The following is a 25,940-nucleotide window of genomic DNA, read 5'->3' as shown; positions in this document are numbered from 1 at the left end:
ATGTCTGTTCATGTTGAAATTTTTGCGATTGAGTCATTTACTACTTGTTATTGTGTGATATGAAAATAAAAACAATAAAACCACTGCTTATCCAAAGCTAACAGTGACTTACTCCATCAATAAGTAACAGTTTCTCTCCTTCCTGCTGCTCATGCATCCCATGTGACAATTACCATGGTGACTCTTGTATTTTATCATTACATTGGATGTGTACCTGAGAGAGCTTTATACATTTTTTAAAGGGGGTGATGGTACAAGTTATTTTCTATTAGCTGACCCATATGAAATCATGTATAATGCATTTTTGTTCAATATTATTCTGCCAAGATCCATCTATACCATCCAAAGCAGCTGTAGCTCATCCATTTTATTGAAGATGTTTTTCTCCATGTTAGAGGTTGCTTGGCTTGTGTCCAGGGGTTGGGCTCTATATGCAATGTTACCATGGCCTTCCCTGTCTCCAGAAATTCACGTAGACATTTATTTTGGGTGGGTACACAAGAGAGGAATTGCTGAGCCCTAGAGTACATGGCACCTCATTCTCTAACAGAATGGCAAACCCTTTTCCAAAGGGGTTGTATTGAGTACAATCCCACCAGCAATTAAGCACCTGTTACTGTGTATCCTCTCTTCCACCTCTCATTTTGTGCCAGGCTAATTGGTATAAAATGATATATCTTTATGATTTCAATTTGCATTTCATAAAACACTAATGACTTCAAGCATCTCTTCCTGTGATCATTGGCCATATGTGTTGCCTCTCTGTGAAAGGCCTGTGCTAGACTTTTGCCCATTTATCACGCAGCTGATTGAGCTTTCTCCTTTTTGATTTGCAGAAGCCTATCATATATTCTTGGGGCTCATCATATATGACTACATGAGTTTTATCCATTCCCTCCTTAAAGTGTTTCCTGGTAGGTAGCTATCTTTTACTAAGAAGTGCGGTGTGTAGTGCTATTTCAATGAGATTTTGTAGATATTCCATGGATGGAAAAAACTAACTCTCTCTCTCTCTCTCTCTCTCTCTCTCTCTCTCTCTCTCTCTCTCTCTCTCTCTCTCTCTCCTTCTCTCTCTCCCTCCCTCCATCCTTCCCCCATCCTTCCCTCTCTCTCTGTCTCCCCTCTCTGAGATACAGAGAAGGGCACACAAAGGAACACCAAGGCCCTCACCCAGATCTCACACTCACAAAAAGACAGTTAGTCAACATTTTGTTCATTATCTCCAAATGAAGGTGTCTGCTTCCGCAAGACTGGCTGCCAGGGATGTAAGAAAGGCCAGAACCTTAAGGATGGACCATCTAATTTAGTACACAAAAACTCAAGAAGCCCTAATGTTGTAAGCATGAGAATGACACAGTTATGTGACAATTTATTATTCTGGTTAAATACAGAGACTTAAACATTTACCAAAGAAACAGGAAGTTACTCAGGTTTCTCTGGACACTGAGAGCTTCCAGATAGGGAAAATAAGAAAGCATGAAAGATGCTTCATGCATATCATTGGTGAGTCTTCGAACTGAGATTCATACCCACGTGTATCAGACAGATTCTGCTTTTCAGCCTTGCTAGTGGGCAAAGGAAACCCAATATGGTCAACATTTCTTTGCCAATAGCTGTGTGAGAATGCATTCCCAATTATGATCCACCACACACTGAGGCCATGGATGAAGATTGTGCTCTGCCAAGACACACCAAGCTTCCTACATAGAGCTGAGGCCTCTCCTCTTGGATGTCTTGAGCTTCTCTTAGGATGGAGCAAGAAGGTTTGGGGAGGGCTCTCCTAATGAAGAGCTGGCAGTATTACTTGGCAACCCAGAAATTTCCCCAAGTCAAGCTCACATCTATGGTACTGTGCAGAAAGGCCTGACAGTTATTGCAAGACCAAGGAGAGGATTAGGAGAGTGTATGTTTCATGTTTCTATAAGTGTTTGGTGGGGATGGGATTCTACCATGTTTCTCTGGGGTCACTCACAGCTTTTATACATCTCTTGTAAGTGAATTTAGGTAAAATAGTGCCATACACTAGGATATTTGGACAGAAGGATGCCAGCAGCAATAGTAGCAGGCACAAGACACCTGCCTTTATCCCATTCCCTTTCTCCTGATCAAGCACACGGCAATGAGTGCCAGCCCTTAGTGACAAAGGGTCAGAGTCATAAGCAAGACTCCGTGCCTCTGAAATTCATATGTTTGATGATCTAGCAATGCTCAGTGCACATCATTGTAGGAAACCAGGCTAAATAGAGGAGCAATGTTTGGCAAGCTACTCAAGCCAGTAACTGCCCTGTTTAGATTTTACTGTTGTCTTGACACATTCTAGTGTCACCTGAGAAGAAAGAATCTCAATTGAGAAATTGCCTCCAACAATTGGCCTGTGGTGTGTCTGCGAGGACAATTTCCTTGATTGGTATTTTAAATAGAAGGTTCCAGACCACTGTGAATGGTGCTACTCCTGGGAAGGTGGGCCTGAGTTATATTTAAAAAGCTGTCTGAGCATGAGCCATGAACATTAAGACAGCAACCAGCATTTCTCCATGCTTTCCACTTTAATTCCTGCCTACTGATCTCTGTCCAACTTCCCTCAAAGTTGGACTATAAACTGGAATTCTGATATGAAAAGTAACCACTCCTTTCCAAGTCGCTTTTAGTCATGGTGTTTATCACAACAGAAAGGCATACAAGAAGAAAGTGCTGGGTTTTCTTGGACCTTCCACTGGCTCTAGCTTCTTTCCTCTCCAGTATAGGCTCCACCCCAGAACCACTGTTCTTCCCACTACCTGGAAAACAGATCTCTACTCCATAACATAGCCCATAAGTGGTCTCAGATGATCTTTGGCTCACATGTAGTCTTCCCTATGCTAGTATCCTGATCAACTCGCCATAAGTACAGCTGACCCAAAGATACTTTTCTTATTCCCATGGTGTTATGTTTTCACCAAGTGCTCTCACCTGTAAGGGGAGGGCCACTGTACCACAAAACTAACAGCATATATGGAGAAATTCTCAAGACCCTGTTTTAACCTGTCTGATCTCCCCTGATCAACTTCCCCAAGACCCTCTGCTTCTACAGATAAGAGTGGGCATCAACTTGCAAAGTATGAGAGTAGATTTCTTACAGGCACATGCTTCTGCAAAGTTAGCTGTAGTCTAAAGGATGATCCAACCCATGGCCCTATTCCAGCATCTGTACCCAGATTCCAATTCTTGCCTACCTTCCTGATACCTTCTGAAGGATTGGACACACAGTTGTCAGCCCCTCCATTCTTGCTTATGGTCCGCCAGAGCTCAGCAAAAGTGCTATCCTGCTCCAGGGGATTGGTCCCCTTGGCTCTGAAGTACTCATAGACAGCAGAGTCCCGGACAGTGCCATAAGACATCTCCAGTTGCTTGGACAGGTCCTGAAATGTCCTGAAAGGCAGAAAGGCAGTAAAATTAAATGTTAGCAATTACTGCATAGTACACATTATAAGGATAAAATGGGCTGCAACCTCCTTCTGAGTTCCAGGCTCTGTACTAACCCATTATCCACATCTGTCACAGTAAATGTACAAATGCATCAATCCCTCAGCCTGGAGCCAGACCTCCATATGTCACAGATAGGTTTCCTCAATATGAAACATATAAAACTAGGTTCCGTGTTGACCTCAAAGTATAAAACAATAAGTAAGAAATGATTTCTGCCATTAGTGAGCTTGGAATCCACCTATAAAAATATGAATCAAGGCAGGAAATAGCAATATAACAGAGTCAGGGCAACACAAAACAACAGTTACTGACAGCTTCTGCCCTGAGCATCCTAATGCTGAGCAGGCTAGATGGATGATGAAGATGATGACTAGCCCCAACACTTGTGGTTAGTGTGGCACAGACATTCACTATGATGCTGAGTCAATTAAGAGTCATCCCCTCTAAAACTTGTACATGTGCTGGAATTCCAGCCAATTAATGATGCAGAGTATCTACCAACCAAGTTAATTTTTGAAAAAGTAATGAAAACTGTGTTTTTACATGGATCTCCTAGGGTTTTTTTGTTTTGTTTTTGTTTTGTTTGTTTGTTTGTTTTGCATAGAAAGGGATTTAGAAGTACTGATGATTAAGGAGCAATACGTGTGATGGTCTGGATTCATTTTTACCAAGAAAAGAAGCAAGTAGCTCCATCAAGACAGATGTTAGAAGGCCAGAGTATCTCAGGAAACCCCTCAGCAACCAACTCTCGGTTGCTACCTAAGCTGGGGTTAAAGAAGAAGGCTTCTTTCTGGAAAGGGAGATGCGTATACTTCCTGAGTTTCTGCTTTGCATGGCAGTATGAGTTCATCTTGAATTGAAAATGCCACTACGTTGAAAACACCCTTTCTGCACCTTCCTTAGTGTACTACGCCTATATCACTCATGTTAACATGCATGGAATGCCATGCCTGTTTTATAGTGGGTCACTTTTTACCCCAGTATCACATGGCCCACTTGGCGATCCAGTCACTGCTGCCACCCAGACCCACAAGAGAGAATTTTTCCACACATCACAAGCCTAGGAAGAGATCCAAACTCAACATTCAAAATTCAGTTTCTAGTGCTTGTTATTTTTCACACCATTAGACTATCAAAGACTCTTCAGTTGAGACACAGTGAAGTCAGGAGTCCTCTGTAGTGAGGACAGGAAGGATGAACTAGTACTGTGCTCTTATTTGTTACTTGAAAAGTAGTGCCCATCATGACATATGACATATATTGTCATATTCCAGGCCAATTTTCAAAATTAAAAATCCTTAATGGGAACCTAGGTTTTCTGTCCAGGGTCTGACAAGATTGCTCTTTGTTTCTCTTCTGAAAGTCTCACTATCTCCTCTATCAAGCCACACCATTATCAGTACCTCCTGATGCATCTTCCATAGGAAATACCAACCCAACTATCTTGGTTTGCTTTTCTATTGATGTAATAAACAACACAAACAAAGGAAAGGGAAGTTGTAAAGGAATGAGTTCACTTCATAGTAAAGCTTTAAGTCTAACATGAAGAAGAGTCAGGACAGGAACCTGGAGGCAGAAACCTAACCAGAAACCATGGGAGAATACTGCTTACTAGCTTGCTCCCCATGGATTGTATATTTTTATACAACCCAAGACTGCCTGTCCTGAGTGGAACCAGCTCTAGTGAACTGAACCCTTCCACATCTATCTTTAATCAAGAAAATTTCCCAGTGTCCAACCTTCAAACAATCTGATGGGGGTGTTCTCTTAGTTGAATGCCTGCCTTCCCAAATCTTCCTAAATTGTGTCATGTTGACAAAAAACTAACCAGTACACCAACCAATCTTGCCAGGTTCATCTATACAACTTCTCCTTCTCTCCATCTCCAGTGGTTTTCTCTAACCATTGCCAACCTAAAAGTAAAAAGTACCACCCATTCTCATCTCAGCTATGAGGCTATGCTTCTCCCTTTGCCTGGAATCCTTTTATCTCACTCATGTACCTGCATGTTCTGCAAATCTAGCTGCAAAACCATCCTCAGCCTAAGTCTCCCTGTGGTATCTCCCCATAGCTTGAAGGCTATCATAGCTGTACCATCTCACTGGTATTTCAAAGAGCAGCATTCCTTAGTAAAGAAAAGTAGTGGCTCTGGAGTCCAGCTGCTCTCTTGTTTTTAGTCCTCACTGTCCCTAATAGAATGGACAAGTTCACAAATGTCCTTATACCTCACTTTCCAAATCTTAAGATGCAGGCTAGAAGCAGAGCCTGTAGCAGTGTGTTCCAACTGAAGATTAAGTTAGGATTGATGTACAGGCCAAAGAACATTACCTGATGGGGTCAGTACCTAAGAGCTGGAGGTCACTATTCTGAGCTGACATTATACACATGGGATCCCACCAAATGTAAGAATTTGGAGGCCTGGAGATGAAGCTGCTCCATCCCTACTCCATGGCCCTGAGCCCAGAGCTGGAGCAGCCTACACAGCAAGCACACAAAGCCCGGAAGTGTATGGTTTTTCTCTTCTGCTGTGGTGTTGCTTTCAATAGCATTCCCTTGTTCCTTGCTATTTGCCCAAGTAATAGAGCCCAGGATTCATTTCCACACATTGCAGATGAAAGAAAACATAAAATAACAAATTTGATGAAGAAATCTTTCTAATTATTGTTCATTATTTATACCTAATTGAAGCAAGATGTTCCTTTGCTTGAAGGGCCCCAAGGGTTGTAACTCAGCTATAAATCGCCTGGAATGAAAGGAAGGGAAATCTTCTTTTTCCTACATATTTTTTTATTCTTCTCATGGTAATACAAACAAATACAAGCTTTGATGAATGGGAAACATCAGGATGAATTACACAGTTGAGTCTAAATACTGAACTACTCTAAATTACTGCAGTTTCTATGAGTATGGAACGAATGCATAACTTCCAGGGAGCTCTGATCTCCTGTTTTATCCCCACATTTGAAATGGAGATTTCCTCTCTCCTGAGTATTTATTCATGATGGTGTTCCTGGCCAGAGGCTCAGGGAACATCATGGATGACAAGCAGGCAGTCTGAATGTTAATGGCTCTATCTCCCTGTCTGTCCCAGCAGAGCTTATTATCCCATCTTCCTCAAACATCACCTTCACCCAGGGCAGCTTCATCATCTGACCATGGTCTGTCTACTACCTCCTATAGCCATAGATTTCTAAACAGAGATCTCTCTAATTACAGATGTATACCTTCTCAGCAAAGAATTCCAGGGTCATTTCCATGACTGTCACACAATAGGTCCAACGATCATGGTTCTGAGTATCTAAGCCTATAAAAGGACTGGAAGAGGTGGGCTTACCTAAGGACACCTCAAAAACCATCATCTCCATGGGTATTTTCCCTTTTGTCAGAACACAGAGTTTTAGAAATAACTCACAGGGAAATATAATGGGGACTAAGGACAGCCAGTCAACGAGGCTGCCAAGCCAGCCTTGGCAATCAACAAAAGACAGATGCTGAAGGTAGATAGGAACCCCATCAAAAAGAGGAAAGGAGTTTCATCAAGAGCGGACTACACTTGCAGTACATACAATTTACCTTTTCTTTCCAGCAAGAAGTGACTACAATCGTCCAGGCACTTACTTTATAAGATAGAGAGAGGGCAAACCCATTCATTTCGGCTTGGACGTCTGTCAGTCCAGTGTGTGACATGCACCTTGATAAAATAACTGAACCAGCTATTATCCCAAACCATTTCTAGATGTCTCATAGGCCATGAGCTGTGACACCTAAAGCAAGAGATGAATAGTGACAATCTATTGGAAGTTTACAACAAGATATAAATGTATGGCTGGAGAGAAAACAAAAAAGAAATGAGCAAACAAAAAAACAAAACAAAACAAAACCCAGCACTGAGCAAATAATGTGTGTGGGAGCAAAATACAGTTACACATGGGGGACCCCTGAACATCCAGGGGAGAAGCCCTAAATTGGGAGCCAAAAGGGTTTCCTAAAGAAGCATTTGGCTGAATCTTGAAGCCCAGGTGAAGGCAGCCAAGCAAGAACTGACACATAGGATATTCTAGGAAGAGAAGAAGTTATCTATCCAGGCCCTGATGGGTGAGAAAACACAGGTCATGTGGGCTGCACATTACAGGTTGCCTGAACTTTGGAAAGCTGGCAGATGTGGATGCGATACTGTCTCAGAAAATCCCAGTCATCTGAGGTACTCCCTCAGCCTTCATGTGCGCCTCAGAACTGGAGTCTCAGCAGTTCCCTTGGCATGATGAGAGATACAAATTCTTGACCCTGACCCCAGCTCTAACAATTCAGAAACTCTTGGGCTGGTGCTAGGCTTCTGTGCTTTCATAGCTTTCCAAGTGACTCTAATAAATTAGGTTCTAGAAACACTGACCAAGGCAACACATTTAATATCTGAGGTCTTAGCCTTTATAAGTCATCCGTGTTTCGCAGGGTTGGTGAATATTAATGACCACAGGCACACATCCAGCTCATAGTCAATGTTCAGCGTCTGCCCTTCTGTCAGATTCTTAACAAGTAGCCCCAGTGTTTGAATCATGGTGGCCATCTAGTGGAGTGGAGGGTGGTATGCTAATACAGTTTACATTAAAGCCTGGAACATTTGCTGACCTCACAGTGGAGTCAATGATAAACCTTGAGGTCACTTAATACTTTGCTTGATATCCTGCAGTATACACAGTTTCTTTGTTTAACATGTCTTTAAGAGAACAATGTAGTGACCAACCTTACTTGCCTTAGATTTCCCATGTAATCAGGTGATGCAACCTAAACTAATACAGAGCTTTAATCTCAAATTACACACTCTTCCAGGCCTCTAATTTAGAGCAGTACATGTGTGCCCGTGGGAGGGGAAAGGGTAAGCATTTGAAGAAAATAGTTAATAGTCAAGAGTAACCTTATACAATAATTACCCACCACAAATATTTAAAATGGTATATAGACATTGCTTGAGAGCAGAATGTTTGTAGTACTATTGGTTAGCTGCATGCTACTTAATCTCTTATAAAACTATTAAACTTTTCTGTAAAGTATCCCTCATTTCCTCCCAATGTGATGCTGTATGTGTTGCTCAATAGACCCACAGCAGTGGCTTTTGTTAGACACACAGGCAATAGGGGCAGACAGAATTCACACCTCAGACATAGACTACAGACAAACAAGTTACTACAAACTATAGACAAATGAAAAAGACATGGAGAAAAGCAGAGAATTTGAGCTTTGCCTTGCTCTCCTTCAAAATAATCCAAAGAGAAATGCTAAAATTTTCTTTCCTTAACACTGACACATTTTGGAGCCTCTGAGGTTATCCTTAATGCTTTAAATCAATACTCAGTAGTTGTCACACTGCATGGAAGAAAGCATGGGTAGGAAGCATACATCAACTTTCAGGATCACATAATCAAAGCCCACCTCTCCATTCCTAAATCTATCCCAAGGAAAACAGCCTATACCCCAATTTATGTCTACCTCCTCACCAAAGTACAGGCCAATCCTCCCTATCAACACTTAAACTGTCACCTTATCAATACTACCTAATTCAGGCTTCTATGGTACCAAATGGGATGGTCTAGGACAAATCTGAACATAGACAGAGTATGGAGACACCAGAACTCCAATTTGCTTTGTGAGCAAAATGGCTTCCCCTTCAAAAAGGGCACCCTAGAAAAGTAGAAAGCACAGGGCAAGGGATTGGGACAAATGGCTTCTGAGACATTGTCTTAATTAGGGTTTTATTGCTTCAAAGAGAGACCATGACCAAGGCAACTCTTATAAAGGGCAACATTTAATTTGGGCTGGCTTACAGGTTCAGAGGTTCAGTCCATTATCACCAAGGCTGGAGCATGGCAGCATTCAGGCAGACATGGCACTGGAGGAGCTGAGAGTTCTACATGTTGATGCCAAGACTTCTAGGAGAAGACTATTACCAGACAGGTAGGAGGAGGATCTCCAAGCCTACCCACACAGTGACACACTTCCTCCAACAAGGCCACACCTATTCAGACAAGGCCATATCTCCTAATAGTGTCACTCCCTGGGTCATGCATATCCAAACCACCACAGGCATCATCCCTTGGATCCTTTGCTCTTAATCAGTGGCACAGTACAAGCATGTTCATTTTGAGAAATCAAGCCCCTCTGCCTGTCTCTTTGTTTTGGACAACATCTAGTGTTAGAATCCTCCCATAACTAAGCCCACTCTCTTCTCCAAGTTTATACTTGAGCCAAAATGTTCCATTCCATGCCTCTACTAAAAGCCTTTCTTGAGCTGGTTTTCTGTATCTCATATCCTGAACTACTGATTCAGGGGCTTTTGCATTGGAAATCATAACTGATGACCATGAGCATCTCAAACAGTCTAGCAGATAGGGCTCTGCAAGCTAGCTCAGCTCTGAGAGAAGTTTCCTCCATCCACAAACTAACTTCTCTGAAATTGCACAGTGTCCCTTCAGTCACAGCCAAGGACAGTCTCCCAGGATGGCTGTCACATCACTTCCTCCCCACACCTTGACCTATAAATCAATCTTCCTACTTCTAGATACGTTTTCATTAACAAAGAGATGAATGTGTTTGCAGCATGGGAAAAATCAATGATACAGAATTTATAAACACATCTTTGCATGTTAACAGAAATATTTACATTGGAAATGGAGATAAATACAGTTGCAACATGTAGAATCAATATACAGTATATGTAAAACAGATTTTTCAACAGTGGGACTGCCATATTCTAGATCTGACTAATCTAATCCTAGAAGGACTAATATTTTTCTTATTCATTCTAAAGGAAAGCAATGGGGAATCCTATACAGGAAGGATGGTGGGCATACATAGTTCATAAATGAAAGTCTTTACTACAGTGTGTATATGTGCCTACTATCATTCTGACACTCTCATGTTTCTGACTTATGTCTGAATCTACCCAGGAGGATGCTGCACACAAGAAGCACAGCTTCCTGGTTATCCTTCCACTTTCTGCTTGAGAACATGTACACACAAACACACACACACACACGCATGCACACCCTCTGTCCCTTTCTCCACTTCTCAGAATTCTCTTGTATCCTTTTCTCTGTGCCTCTTCCATTCAGGGCAAGGCTTCTTAAGGGTCTTCCTTTTTCATTCAGTCAACATTCAATATGCCCGATTTTTGAGAATCTGCCTGTATGAGGCCCTGCTAAAGGTTTAGGGATAGAGTAAGAATAACACAGAGATCTTGGTTTCATGACATCTCCATGTCATGTTAAGATTGGAGAGAGAGAACGGGGCACCAACAGTTATGCGATGCTGTAGTCTGAAAACAGAAACTCTTATTATGGGCTCTGATGTTCCTATGAAACTCTTGTCACATGACTTTTTTGTCTGTGTTTGTTTCTTTTAGTGTGCTTTTGTTTTCTCCAATACTTTAAAAAGCATTTTAAAAGTTAAAGATTAAAAAAACCACTGTATATGAAAACACAATTCAGATCGGAGGCTATGGTTGGCAGCCTCTGATGAAGATATTGCTGGGGAGATAGCAAAGCATGATACAGTTTATGAAAAGGAATGGAGAAGATAATTATATAAAGAAGCCAGACATTGTTTTCAACATCAGCTTTGGCATTTAGGCACATGTTTCTCTCTCTTTGCTCGCATCAGACAAAGATGAGTTAGAGGGCATAGGTTCATGGAAGGCTGGACTGAGACCAGCAGCATCTGTCCTTCAGAGGAAGAGGCAGTGTAGCTGCAGAGGCAGCCTCTCAGTTTCTCTTACTCCAGAGACTTTTCCCCTAGGCCATCTAGCAAGCCTGGAAGACAATGAGACACAGGCAGGTTCTTCACATACAAAGCCTACTCAGGGCACAGTTCTATGCAGTAAGCACAGTGGCAACCCCAGACCAGCAAAACTGTCCTGGGAATGAAGCAGGGCCCACCACAGGATGAAGTCCATGACAAGCTTAAAAAACTGAAAGAACAGACAAACACAAACAACAGTACAAAACTCGGTTTAACACATTCTTCATATATTAAATGAAATATAAATAATTTATGTTTTAAATGATACTATTAGAATATATTTTACAATTATCTTATTGTTTTAGTATTTTATTATACCTAATTTATGTAGCATATAGCAGTTTTAATAAAACGGTGAAATAAACTTTAGCACCATTTTTGTATGCATCTATATTGTGTCTTGGTGAGTATCTCTCAGATCAGAGGAGACCACTATATTGTGTGATTATTCAGAAACAAGAAAAATACCTTTCAACATTAGGAAACAGTATCTAATTCCACCTTTAACAAAAAATCATAAATAAACACAAAAACAAAGAGAAACAGAGACCACTTCCAAGGCTTCCAGTTCTAACAAATGTATTCCTGCAAAATTTGCATTTGAATTATATGTAAAATGTGACCTGAATGATTTTAAAATCCCTCAGATATGCAAATGGAGTTCTGGACTCTGGGAACTTAGTTTTTTGCTCTCTTTTCCATATCGCCTTTCTTTCCTGGTAGGGTAGGACTACTTGTCAGCTAAGACCCATTTCAAAGAAGAGCCTCCCTCCCCTGCTGCCCCCATCCAATATCTACTCTGCAGGCTATGGTGGAATAGACTGTATCACATAGCTGAATCTCCCAAGAACCAGACATACCTAAAATTTCCAAGGCCAGTCTCCCCAACCCAGGGCTCAGGGATACAATTCCTATACCAGGCAGGCTAGCATATCCTTCACTTCTACATCATTCAACTAGATTTAATCCAGGCCTGGTCCCTGGAAGTGATAGGGTTCAGTGATGGAAGCTCTGAAAATGAGCCAAGGGAGATCAGAAGGGCTGTATGCATGGCACACTCTCATTTTCCACAAGGTCAAGTCTGCAGGCCTCTGTGGTCCTCAGTGAAGAAGACTCATGCCTTGTGTAGCTAGAGTTTCTACTCCCCCACCCACCCACTAGCCTCTTCACAGATGCTATGATCATGGAAGACCCCTGTTCACTCATGTCTTCAGGTCTGCATTCAGACACATTGCCTGCTAAGCTGTACCCAAGAAATCTTCTCAACTGTCACATCTAATAAAAAGAATGGGTCCCGGAGTCAAGGAGATGGCTCAGCCAAAGCACTTTCTACTGACCAAAGGCCCTACCCATAAATGCTGGGTAGGTATGGTGAACTTCTTATTATCCCAACATGTGGGAAACAAAAACAGTGCATACCTGGAGCAACCTGACTAGCTAGGTTAGCTAATCGGTGGGCCCTGGGTTCAATTCATAAACCTTGCCTTTTATCATATGCTGTAGAGAGTGACCAAAGAAAATACCAGATACTAACTTTAGGCCTCCACATGCAAGCACATACTCATAATACTCTCACACATATACATATACAAATACACATGTAAATATGCATACATATAAGCATGTACACTCTTTATACATATACATGGAAAAATGGAAGGAAGGGAGGAAGGAAGGAAAGAAGGAAGGAAGGAAGGAAGGAAGGAAGGAAGGAAGGAAGGAAGGAAGGAAGGAAGGAAGGAAGGAGGGCTAGTCCACATTCACAGGATCCATGTCACTCTGTGCTCTAGGCTGAGCCTTGTCCTGACACTGACCTTGTACCTCATGTATCCTGTGTTCCTGACTCAACTGTGAGTCCCCTTGTGCATGGACTATATTGCCCCATATATGCTATGATAGACAGAAGTAAAGGAACCAGTTCTGATTTAACCATATCCTGTGCTTGAAGCTCAAAGGCTGAATGTAGCTAGAAGAAATGAATGTAGAAAGAATGAATGGAAGCTCATATGCTAATGGGTCTAACTTAAAACCACTAACCTCACAGACTTCCAGTGGACCCTTGATGCTGTTGGGCAAGCTTCTATATTTCTCTGTACAATCAATTTTCCCAGTCTCTTGGATGGCTCTCAGAAAACCCTGCTTATTATTCCCCAAGAAAGCCAAAACCTTCAGTAAAGAATTTGGTTTTACTAAAAAACTCAGATTTTCTAAAACCACTGCATATCCACCTGATTTCTTTATAAGCTGCCACCTCTGCTCTCGCTCCTATTAAGTATATTGGTTTGTCTCCTGGATATAGGAGTTGCCTGCATTCTCAAAGCACATTGCTCTTCCAGTTATCACCCCTTGTCTCTTATATTATGAAATTACTTCTTTATATGGGCCATTTCCATGGGCTTGAAAACACATATATCTTCTATCTTTAAACAATCTTTGATACTGCATTTCATCCCAAACTCCCATCCAGTTCCTGGAAAGAGTTATCTGTGGCTGTCATTTCCATCACTCTCTCCCATTTCTTATGCTCCTGACTCACTCACCTGGCTAACCACTAAGCAAAAGCTGTTTTTCTCAAGGTCATTAATGACCTTCCAACTATGTAGTCCCCACTTTTTCCCACATCAGCAGTATTTGACAAACGATCACTCTCTCCTTCCTAGAGCACTTCTTTCCTTGGGTCTCATAAAAATCATGCAGGAACCTCCTTATTCATGACTTTTCTTAGTTTTTTTTTTTTTGTATTTTTATTAGATGTTTTCTTTATTTACATTTCAAATATTATCCCCTTTCCTTGTTTCCCTTCTAACTCCCCCATCCCATCCCTCCTCCCCCTGCTCACTAACCCACCCACTCCTGCTTCCCTGTCCTGACATTTCCTTACACTGGGGCATCAAGCCTTCATAGGACCAAGGGCCTCTCCTCTCATTGATGTCCCATAAGGCCATCCTCTGCTACACATGTGGCTGGAGTCATGAGTATTTTCACAGTTTTAGTCCTAGAGTTTTCTTTTCTGGAACTGGAGTATCAGATCCCTTCTTCTCTGGTGACAAACTTTGGCCAGAATCTCATGTCCATTAGCTGGAGACACATCTCTACACTCTGGACTCCCAGTGAACCATTAAGCCCTAATTTGCCCTACAGGCTCCTCGAAATCATCCAAGTGACAACTCCATTTAGTTGACTAATATGTTTCCAGACCAAACAGTCAAACACTTAAAATACAAACCCCTAAACCTAGATTGAGCCTGCTCATCCTCTCGCTTTTCCTTCTCAGCCAAATGTTGTTCTTGTATATACTGAATCCCTGATAAATGTCACTGTCTTTACAAGGCCTCTGCTGACAACCATGTATAAAATAGCTATCCCTTAATGTATATAGTAAAAATACATATATTCCCGCCTGTTACATAGGTGTTTGATGCCAGTTTCGCTCTAAGAATAAGATCTAGCTGTTTGCTTTATATCACCAGTATCTATACTTTAGGTTATATGCTATCTGCATTTGTCTAGGACTGAGGGAATCTCACATATTGATGAGTTTCAGAGCAAAACCCAGGAAAATTCTAGACAAATTTGTCCCTTATTGTATAATTGTCCCTTATTTGTATAATTTGTCCAGTATTCCTTTGGCATATGGTAGATACTAATGGACACAGCAGGCACGCACCCCCACTCACCCCCACACGCATGGGCCCGCATGCTCTCTCTCTCTCTCTCTCTCTCTCTCTCTCTCTCTCACACACACACACGCATATACACATGCATACACATACAAAGTTAGCTTTGTCATGCTTTTAAAATGTCTGAACTGGCATTTTGTTGTTGTTCTTGTTGTTGTAAAAAAAAGTCTCCATTGTGGATGCTTGAGTTGAAGAACTGTGGTCTTGGATCTTGGGGCTTACTTAGCACAGAGTTCTCTCTATCCAGATCGACATCTCCACTTCTTCCCAGGGGTAATGTCCAGTGTTAAAGCTTCAAGATCCAGTTTTCTCATGGATTCAGTGGAAGTCAGACTCCATCAGCTGAATTTCTGAGATGCAGCTGCTGTCTACTTCGCTGCCTCTTGTGTCCCTGTCACGCAGTGGGAGCCCTGCACAGTATCCTTGGCAGTGCCACCAAATGCCTGCATGCCAAGAACATGGCTGGCTCCCAGTTAATAACACCCACAAATGTTTGCTGCCACTAATCAATGCAAAAGCAGGATGAGCCATTGACCTTTAATATATCAGTTCTGGGGCTCTTAATTCATTAGGAACCTGTCATAAATGTGGATGAAATGCAAATAAGAGAGGCTACCCTCCCAGGAGACAATGAAGATGTCACCCACCCCCAGCCACCTGGCACACCAGGACTCTTCATCCACTCCAGGGCAATACCCTTTGTCTCCTCTGCTCCTTCTGAGTTCTAGCCCTCATCTCCTGCTTTACAGATATCTGTGCCCCTCTGCTTTACCTGCTTTCCTGTCATATAATGACCGCAACTCTAAGACTGTACTAACACTTCATTCATATTGCTTCATTTAGCCTTGGCAGTAGCTCTTTCAAAAAGGTTATTATTACATCCCACACCCTATTTTACAGATAAAGAGGCAGAGGTCCAGAGACATCAAGGAACTGGTGGAGGTAAAAAGCCAAGGAGCTGTCTTCAAACTCAAGATTGCTTGATGAAAAAAATCTGTATGCTCCAGCCCCGTCAAGCGGTGATAGATACCAAGTAGCCTGAGCTAAGTAGGGAGAGTGAAGAGGAAGCACTAAGACACCAGAGAACATCATGCACAATGTACTACTAGAATTAAAGACAGTCTAGAGGGAATATAATATTGAACTGATTCTAACTTGGCAGAAGGCAAAGCATTAGAGGTTGGGGCAAAGAGAGAAGGTTAGTGGGAAAGGAGAGACCAAGGTTATACAACTCAAAGAAAAAGAGGACTTGACACATAGAAGAGAGTCATTGAAAATGTCCCACACCGAGGTAACAGCATTTACAAATCATGGATATTTGTGAGGGTGAAATATTCTAAGAGCTGTTAATGGTTTACTAAGAAGAAAAGAAATGGTAAACAATGAAGGAACATTAACCCCAGGATCCAGAGGCAACAATTGTCCATAAAATGCTTAGAAGATAGTTAGAACTGCAGACACACAGGGATAATGGGAAAATGATGAGGTATCAATGCCACTTAGACAATTAGAGGGTCACAGAACAGAGAGGTGAGTGGGTGGCTTGTCCTATACGCTGGATAGGGGCAGGCTATAAAAGCAAAAAGGGTCATATGCACATTAGAACACAACTGTTGAATAACACTAAGTATGTACTTGCACATGTGTAGTGCATACAGGTACACAAGTCAAAGTCTAGGTGTGTGCAGGTATCAGAATATACTTAAGGATACCAGGATAGGAATGAGAAAGAAATTTCCAAGGAAGGAACTGTTGGAGGACCTGAACACTTGGCTTGAAGGATGCTATTTGTTATGAGAAACTTCAAAACAAAGGAGACACAGTGCCAGGATGGGAACTCCACAGAAGGCCAAATCACATCTAAGCCAGACAGAGCCAAGACAACTGCTCAGAAGTCTTAAGTTTGTTTATAAACTATATGGGTCTTGGCAGTCAGCATCCATGATATAAGAAAACAAACAAAGTCTTTCCTTGTAGCAAAGCCTGAAGGAAAACACTAGCTCATGGGAGGCTGTTATCCAACAATGCAAACCCAGCTACAATTAAATATAAAGCCACAGACAGTAACCCATTCTGAATCAGTTTGCAGGAAAAAAGAAGTTACCTGAACAAGGATATTGAGTCCAGTGGCAGAGTCAGAAAAGGAATATGCAAGACACAGGATATGATAGGCCTCATTTGGTTCAGAGGATGGAAGGAGCCAAATATTAAAACAAATGTTCTTATAACAACTGGCTAATTCATCTCCAGTACCTTCTTTTGTGACTAGGTAGTTTCTCTCCTCACCAATAAGGTTTGAGAGCTGACCCATATGAAAATCTAGGTGAGCTTACTGGTAAACCTAATGCCAAGCCTTCTCAAGTCTGCACAGGTGCATGAATGATCAACCTTACCCAGCTCCAGCTAGGAATGATGTCCAAGCCATGGACCGTTCAGTCATAGATGATTTTATGGGGAAGAAGGTTCTTGTGGAAACATTAGTAATGTCAAGTGCAAGCCACATTATCCCAGTAGATCCACAGGCTCCATAAGCCTCAGCCTGGCATTGTTTCCAGCCAATGACAGGAAGTGTGCCAGTGACCATCAGTAGACCGCCTGAAGGGAATAAAGTACCTAGCTACAGAATTATAGAAAGCACCACAGAAAAACTGTTGGCAAAATGCCTGGAAGGGCACAGGCATTTGTGGGCATGAAATCTACCCTCCCATAATGGTTCCTCTTTTGTGGCAGTCTCCTAGCAATTCTGGGAGTTATCAAAAGCCTTCAGTATCAGCCCCTTACTTGTACCAGTTCACTCAGGACAGAAAGCTGAGTATGGTAACCAGTCTGGTCTGGTATCCTCTTGAAAAATAGGAGGAAATTAGGAGAGCATCATATGCCAGTTCAAATGTTCCCTTCCTGAGAGCCTGGTACCTTGCCCAGGGAGCATAGCATATCAGTGATCCAAGGGGTGCCCTGACAGGATGGTAGCACAGGATGGGCACTCAGAATGTAGGCAGTGATGACAGGTTGTGGCCAGGGATATCAATTTTCCACTTATAAACTCTGTGGCCTTGAACAAATTGTGCCTCTCCTGTGGCCTTTTTCTATATTAGTATCCTTGTTGGCAGAACATGGATATTCATGGGTTGGGTGAATCCAGGCAAAACCCTGGGAATATTCCATGAGTGTTAGCTGCTGTGGCGGCTGTCAGTTATCCTGAGTAGCAAATGAGAGATTGGGCTCTAGAGTGGTTCTAAGTGGTCAGGGTGTATGGCAGGCTCAGAAGTCATTGACTGCCTGGAACAGTGTGTGCTTGTTTCAAATTGGATATTTTTAATGGCTTATGATTTCTGTGCACTTATAAGTCCAGTGCTTCCTTTGCTTGCAGACAACATTTACATTCTTTGTCTGGCCCTAGGAACCTTGGCAGGAGAAGCCACTGGACAAGATGATCACCAGCTCTTCCCCTGCTGTGATATTCTATCATCCTGTAGCGTTTGCTGAAATGAAAAACATCTTATCTTGTTTAGGATTCTTTCTTCCCACAAAGCAGTACCATGGACTGTTTTCTCTGAAATGGTGTTTTTCTCTGAAAACTGGAATCACGTTTTGTTGTCTGTTGAGACTCAGACGTACCATAGGGAGGATATCACAAACAGACTTTGGAACAATTAAAACTCAGCTTATCCAGACACTGGGAGCATTGCCCATGCAGGGCACTGGCAGCAATTCTCTAGAAGAAGAGGCCTGTGAGCTCCTCCCCAAGTGACAAGCAGACCATAGCCACGTAACACTTGAGGAAGCAAAGCAAATTCACACTTCCAAAGGCATAAGCTTGGGAGGCTGCAGACTTCCCTGACTTGGCAGCAGAATGTTCTCTCACAGTTTCATGGGATGGAAAATAATGTACGGACAAAAACAAGCCACAGAGCTAGAGCTAAGCTAATCCTTTCTCCAACCTTCAGAGGAGTTTCCTTTCTGATGGAAGCTGCCTGTCATTCTTCAAGGAGGATATGAGACTTCTAGAAATCCACATAGGTCTGTGCTATTCAAAGATGGCCTTCACTCCCTCCTCCCCCCTGACCCCGAGAATCACTATCTCCTAGAGGCAAGGATTTGGAGAATTCATTCTCTTCCTTCTCTTCCAGACATTGGACATCTATGTTAAATGGGACAGATGCTATCTCCCATGCTTCCTGGGCTTCCCAGAAGTACCAGGGTCAGGTTGTATGTGGATCTAGACTTGTACATCCCAAGGATTATCAAGCAAGCCTTTAATTCTGATGCTTGAGTGGATGAATGAGAGATGAGCCATGGTTCTACTGTACAACCTGTTATTTCTTTCCTATTCTAGATACTTTAGTTAAATACAAAAACAAAAACAGGGGTACTTAGAGATCAGTGTATAGGCATTTTGAACCATACATTTCTTAGATTGGACAGAATGGGTAGAGAAGAAAAGTAGGAAGAAATTCAGTGCTGTTGGCTTCAGGAAAGCCCTGAGAAGAAGGGGACTCAGATAGGTTGGCTTCATGGGCAAGGTGAACACAGATACAGTGAACAACAACAGCAAAAGGCAGGGGTGAGCAGTGCAGGGGCAAGCAGGACCATTACATGGGAGTTGGCTTCTTTATAAGCCTGTCCACTGTATCCCCTCCTTGCCTGTCTTCCTTCTACTCAGTCCACTGAGTCAATCCCATGCTGACACAGGCTCCATCTTCCAAACACAAGCAGGTCCCCCATGTCAGAACTTCACTCTAATCAGCATTTGGGGAGGCATAAGTATGTCTGACAGATCAGTCTGCACCCTGCTGAAGGGGATACAGGGTCCTGTTATACAGCAGAGACAAGATGTTCTGTGAGCAGATTTTGACTGTGGTACTTACGGTAAACACTTTGTGGCTCCCCACTGCAGTCAGGTTGAAGTGACCCACCCATGTATAACTTTGTTTTTTTAACCACCCCACACAGGACTTGTCTCACATGGTCATCCACCATTATTTTATACTTTGTCCTCTGGTTTGACTGATTTTCCTCCTAAGTGCACAGCTGTCTCCTCTGGTCTCTTCCATAAGCCAACAGGACCTATCTTCCTAAGCATGCAGTCAGTGCCACATATTGTAAGATTTGGGTGCATTTCACTACCTCTACCTCTATGCTTCCACTGAAGAAAATCCCTTCTGAGTTACGGGTTGGACTGAATTTAACAGTGATGTCCTGACCTCCTATCAAGACCTTATATGTAGATAGGCTAAAAGAGATCATTGGGTGTGCCGTACTTCAATACAACTTGTCTTAATGACATTTCTACTGCTGTAATAGACACAATGACCTGCCCTCTCTGCAGCACAGTTCCTCCAACAAGGCCAGACTTCAAAATTCTTCCCAAACAGTTCTACCAACCGAAGACCAAGTATTCAAATATAGGGACCCGTGGGGCCATTCTCATTCTCGTTGAAACAATACATAACTAATAAACTTATTAAAAAAGAAGGCTTGTTGGACGGACACACATATATTATAAATATACATATATTAAATCATATATATGTATTGTGTGATCCATATGTATACATAATATATGTATATATAATATCCCTGAATATATGTAACATATAATAGAATATGTTTATATGTATATTATATGTATACACAAACACACACATATATATGTATATATATTTTTTCATAATTAACAAAGCAAAAATATGAGCCAAGATTGGGGCAATTCATAGATAAATCAAAAGATACCAAAGGTGGTCAGCAAATATCAGCCAAGATTGGGGTAATTCATAGATAAATCAAAAGATACCAAAGGTGGTCAGCAAAGATCAGAAGCTATAGGAACAGTGAAGAACAGATGGTACCTCCTAGCCTGTAGACAGGACCAACCATTACCTTAAGTTCAGATTTTCAGCATCTGGAATGATAAAACAATCCATTGCTATTATCTAAGGCACCCATTTAATGCTATTTTGTTTGGCTATACTAGAAGATTGACACATTCCCTCCCCATTTTGGCAATGACGGAGATATCCATCATCACAGCAGTATTTCTGTACTGTGTTAGGTAACTTAATTTTGGCTCTGAATTGCCAAATGCCACTTCATGAAGAAGGTATGTCCTCATTTATCTTTTTATCCCCAGACATAAGACAACAGCTACATAAGATCAATTGATCTCTGCATTATAAAAATGTATGGGTGATGCATAGATGGATGATGGAAGGATGCACAGTACAGTCATTAAGTCAGTTATATGCTGACGTTGCTGATATTATCTTACCAATGATCATCCCAATCCACATGAGTGCGTTCAGTGACAGGGTGATGGACAGACAGTTGAACAGATGAGCAAACTGACTTGTGAAGATTTACTATCTAGAAGACTAAAATGCCCAGTGTACTTTCCAACTCAAGTTCACTTTAGCACATGTGCCTTAAGAGGAATTTTATCAGATGGAACAACTGCATGCTCTTAATATCTAGCAGAGCCACAGGGCAGAGCCACAATAGAGAACTCCAGACTAAAAGTCCCAATTTCACAGCTCCTTGCACAGTAGTCTGATACAAACATATAAGGGTCTCTATCCAGAGGAGGTACACTATTTAAAGGATACCCATTTGTTGAGGCCTCTGTAAACCCTCATGAAGCCCAAAGAGACATGAACAAATATCCACATTTCCCTATAATAAAGCAAAGCTATATAGGAAAAGCTGTTTGTGTGTAGTACTGTAGCCAATATCAGGATGAGCATGGATTTCTGCGTAGCAGTGCCTGCTTCCAGAATGTTCTTCCCTTAAAAATCATCACTTTTAGACTAACCTTTCAGTTAAGACTCCACAATCTGTTTCCATCTTTTATCTCATGTGCTGTCTGAATTTGTGACTGCACATGGTTAGATGGAACATTTTTGCAGACCCAGCCAATCTCAGCTGTACATGGGGAACCCATCCAATGAGCTGAATTTCTGTTGAGTGATAAGCTCACAAGGGTCAAGAACCACAGTCATGAACTCTTAGGGGTAACAGAGGCATTGATAGTAGAAGCTAAGACACCATGTCCTTCTGGGGAAATGAAACCCAAGAGGGTGCAGTATGTCTCCTCTCTGGTTGGAGATGTTTCTTTCAACTTCTCAACTGAAATGGGTTTCATGGAGTGATTCATGTTGGTAAAAAAGTGTCAGCTTTGATTCAACAAGCTTTCATTTGAATCTGTCTCATATCAGATGCTTAGACTAGATCTCTGCTTCCTCATCTGCAAGGGTAGCTCAATGTTGTAGAAATTACATGATGTCATTCTTGGAAAGTAGTTAGTTGTAGCACACAGTTATATCACATAATTATAATGCACATATGTGTACATTCTCTCTCTCTCTCTCTCTCTCTCTCTCTCTCTCTCTCTCTCTCTCTCTCTCTTCCTCTTTCCCTCCCTCCCTCTCTCTTCAAATACACACTATAGTTTGATGATATTTGGAAAACATCTGTTTCTGCTGAATATGTACAGATATGTTTCTTGTCACTTTTCCCTAAACAATATACTATATATGATCTTGAATAATCTAGAAATAATTAAAATAATAAGGGAATATAGGCAGGTCATATGCAAAACACTATCCAATTTTATATAAGTGACTTAAAAGCCCTTGGATTTTCATATCCACTGGGGACAGAAGAGCTGGAACTAATTCCCTATGGATAGTGAAGGGTAATGTAAATAAATACATATTGAAAGTATACTATATTTCATGATACAGCTAAGCAATATCAGTCCCTAAATAAATGATACTTATGGTTGATGTTGTCATTACGATTCCATTAGTAGAAGTACTGTTATTGTTGCTGATTATTTTCCTTAAAGAGTCAGGGAAATTGATGTAGCTGATACTGATACTGCAGTAGGCTGCTTTCCTGTTGGGCCTACAATGCAGTTTCTTTTCCACAAAAAGCACCTCAGCAACCTCTGACTAGAGATCAGCTACTTCTGAGGCCCAACATATGTATATTAAACCCTCCAAGGAATTATCTGGCTTTACATTTCCCTGTTTCTTCCTCCTTATTATATTCTTAAAGGGTTAACATGGTCATGAAAGCATGGGGTTCTAATTCTTATGATATTAATTAAAGTGAAAACTGCAGATGGTGTTTAATAACAACTTCATCCCAGCAGGTTCCAGGCACTTTACCTAAATCAAACATATCATAAAGTTGGCATGAGAATCACAGAGACGGTCCCTGTCACATCTGGCCAGGGACACGTATTTTCATCTAGAGTGAAAGTAACGAACCATCTCTATTACTTATGCAGATGTGGCCTTACCTGACTTGACAGTCTGATTCTACCCCCACCAGCTTCTAGAGCCAAAAATAAAGAAGTATTGATTGCAGAGATTAATAGCAGAGCTTGGGGAGGAAAATGGTACAAACACCTTTTTCTCTCCTTTCATGATATAAACGCCTGCCACCCCTGCAACCTAATTTTGTCACCTAGCACATGGGAGTGTATTAATTAAAGTGACACCAAGGACAGGAAAATCTGAGCTCTGGGGGTGATGACTGGAAATACATAAATATGCATCTCCAGAGTATCTCAGGATGGGAGGCACATTGCCGGTATAATTGCTCTAAGGAGAGGGTGGGAGGGATGGATGGCCGTGGCTCAGCGCTGGAGGTCATGACTGAGGTTCAGGAAAATACTTTCCAAATCCAAACAAATGAGTTACCTAAAAACAATTATCGATAGCCCATAGTTATATCACACAATTACTATGTACACACACACAACTCTCATACACCATACACATATGAATGAACACATTCACACACATAGCAATCTGTGGACCTACATATTCACAGGGCTTTTACCTAATGTTTCATCCAACTATAAGTTGACAATATTTCTTTAAAACATGCATTTGTATTGAACATATACAAATTAGACCATCACATTCATAAATGTCTCCTAATAGAGCCCGTGGAGTAGCTGATATTAAATATTTACTCTGTACTATTTTTCAGAATCCAGGTGGCACTACAATAGTAGTTCATCTTACAGGCTTTTGACTTTAGAATAATACAAAACGATATGTCTTCAGTAGAAAATACATGTTGAATTTAAATTTTGACCAAGCTAGAGATGTGCTATATGATAACTTCAGTTTTTTCTGAAGTTTTTTCTGAGCAACAGCAGCATGTACAAACATTTGGATAGTGATGTATTCAATTTGCAAGGCTCTATTGAGACACAGGCTCACCCTGAGGCGCATCTTCATACTGAGAAGGGTGGGGCAGTGACGTTTTACAGGTGATGAATCTGAGGCCTGCTGTGGTTCTGTCAGTGAGGCTCAGCCAGAATTCTGACCCAGGACTAAACGCCCTTTCTCATACTGTTTCAATAGAAAACTGGGATACTAGGGAAAGAATTTCCTGAAGAAATCATATTAGAACAGTTCTCCTGGGAGGTGTGTGTGGATGCCTTTCTCAGTCTCAGCTCTGCGCATTTACCAGCAAAATGTAAAATGGGATTCTGACTACCTAGACAAGAGTCTTTTATCTCAATGGAGGGTAGATCCTGGGAACCTTGGAAAGAGAAGCAAGAATTGGGCTGCATGAGTTTTCAGGACAAGGGAGGATGGTATATGTGTTTAGAGGCTCATGTTTACATTGTCTTATGTAGGTCAATTTCACTGATATCAATAAATCAGTTTCAGCAGCTAAGTATGCCAAGAACCTACAGTGTGTCCTGATTTCAGATACAACAGGAGAATTTAGCCTCAGTTTATCCCGAGTACCTTAAGAGTCATTATCTGTTGGGGTTCTCTACCCATATATCCAAAGACATCTAACACCGATTAGATCCTACTGGATCTTATTGTGTCTACCTACTTAAGCTGTCTGTTTCCCTCTGCACCGAGTATTGCCATTGAACCAGAGTGGAGTCAGCACCTGGGTTGCCTGTCCCTCATTTCAGCCTTCTGCTCATCTGTCATATCCCAACAGGCATGATCAGAATGACCCCACAATGTTTCTCAGATCTCACTTTTCTGAGAACATCAGTGCTGCTGCCCTAGTTCAGAGGAATATGGAGGCTAATTATCAGGACACAGCAAGAGAGAGAAGTAAAGATCAAGAACTAGATCTTATTTATAGCACGGAGGTAGCATAAGCATAGACTGCCGTCCTCGGCTCCCTGGGCCATCATTGGGACAACACGGTTACCTGGAGGGTGTAAATCCATACTTATACCCAACATTGGAGACGTCTGCCAATTCTCATCTGCTATTCTTCTGGGACAACCTTCCATAGCATCCTACTGTGATCCCTAAGCTGAGGGAAGCATCTAGACAAAGAGCATCATCTTCCTTTGCAGAGTCTCTCTCTTTTCTTCTCCCCCCTCCCTCCCTCCCCTACCTCTCTCCCTGTCTCTCATGCATATTTTATTTGCTTTCTTTCTCCCCAAGTAGTCTATTATTAATTTTTTTAAAATGACAAATAAGAGGGGATTGCTGAGTGCCATCTATGGAGCACTGTGACTGCATTGACAGAGCAATTTTTAGGTGGTTTATTATTATTCTTAAGCTACGGAAGAGGAATCTGGGGTTCAAAAGGTTAATTAACATCTACAGTTTTACACATCTATTAAGTATCAGCTCCCTCATATGAGCTCAGGGAATCTGGCTCCTGCGCAGATACGTCTAAATACTTTGCTAATGCTCAAGAAGAAACAGGTCTAGCTTCTTTCCTAGTGTGTTCCCAGGACTAACCACAGAACATTGCACATAGAAGGCAGCTCACGAGGATACTGAGTGTTCCAGTACTACCAGTACCATGAGGATAAACTCTGACACATGGCTCAGTTGAGTTCTGTTGCTGGCCCTGCTTTGTGACTCAGCTGTCACACTCCACAGAAAATGGCTCTATCCTGCCATCTCCATGGTTCACACTGAGCAGGCTGTCTCTCCATGGTTCACACTGAGCAGGCTGTCTCTCCATGGTTCACACTGAGCAGGCTGTCTCTCCATG

General features: G+C 41.8%; 1 protein-coding gene across 1 annotated transcript in view; it reads right to left on the bottom strand.

The window, feature by feature from the left end:
- Positions 1-25,940, bottom strand: part of Grid1 (glutamate ionotropic receptor delta type subunit 1) — a 733,627-nt gene that overhangs the window by 47,686 nt on the left and 660,001 nt on the right. The window contains exon 13 of the mRNA XM_021181815.2: positions 3,213-3,408. Within this exon, the coding sequence (XP_021037474.1) occupies positions 3,213-3,408 (196 nt within the window). The remainder of the gene's footprint in view (positions 1-3,212; positions 3,409-25,940) is intronic.

The sequence above is a fragment of the Mus caroli genome, chromosome 14, assembly GCF_900094665.2.
Source record: "Mus caroli chromosome 14, CAROLI_EIJ_v1.1, whole genome shotgun sequence".
In the NCBI taxonomy this organism is placed as follows: Eukaryota; Metazoa; Chordata; class Mammalia; order Rodentia; family Muridae; genus Mus; species Mus caroli.
Note: the sequence above shows the minus strand (reverse complement) of the source record. Positions and strands in the feature narration are given on the sequence as shown.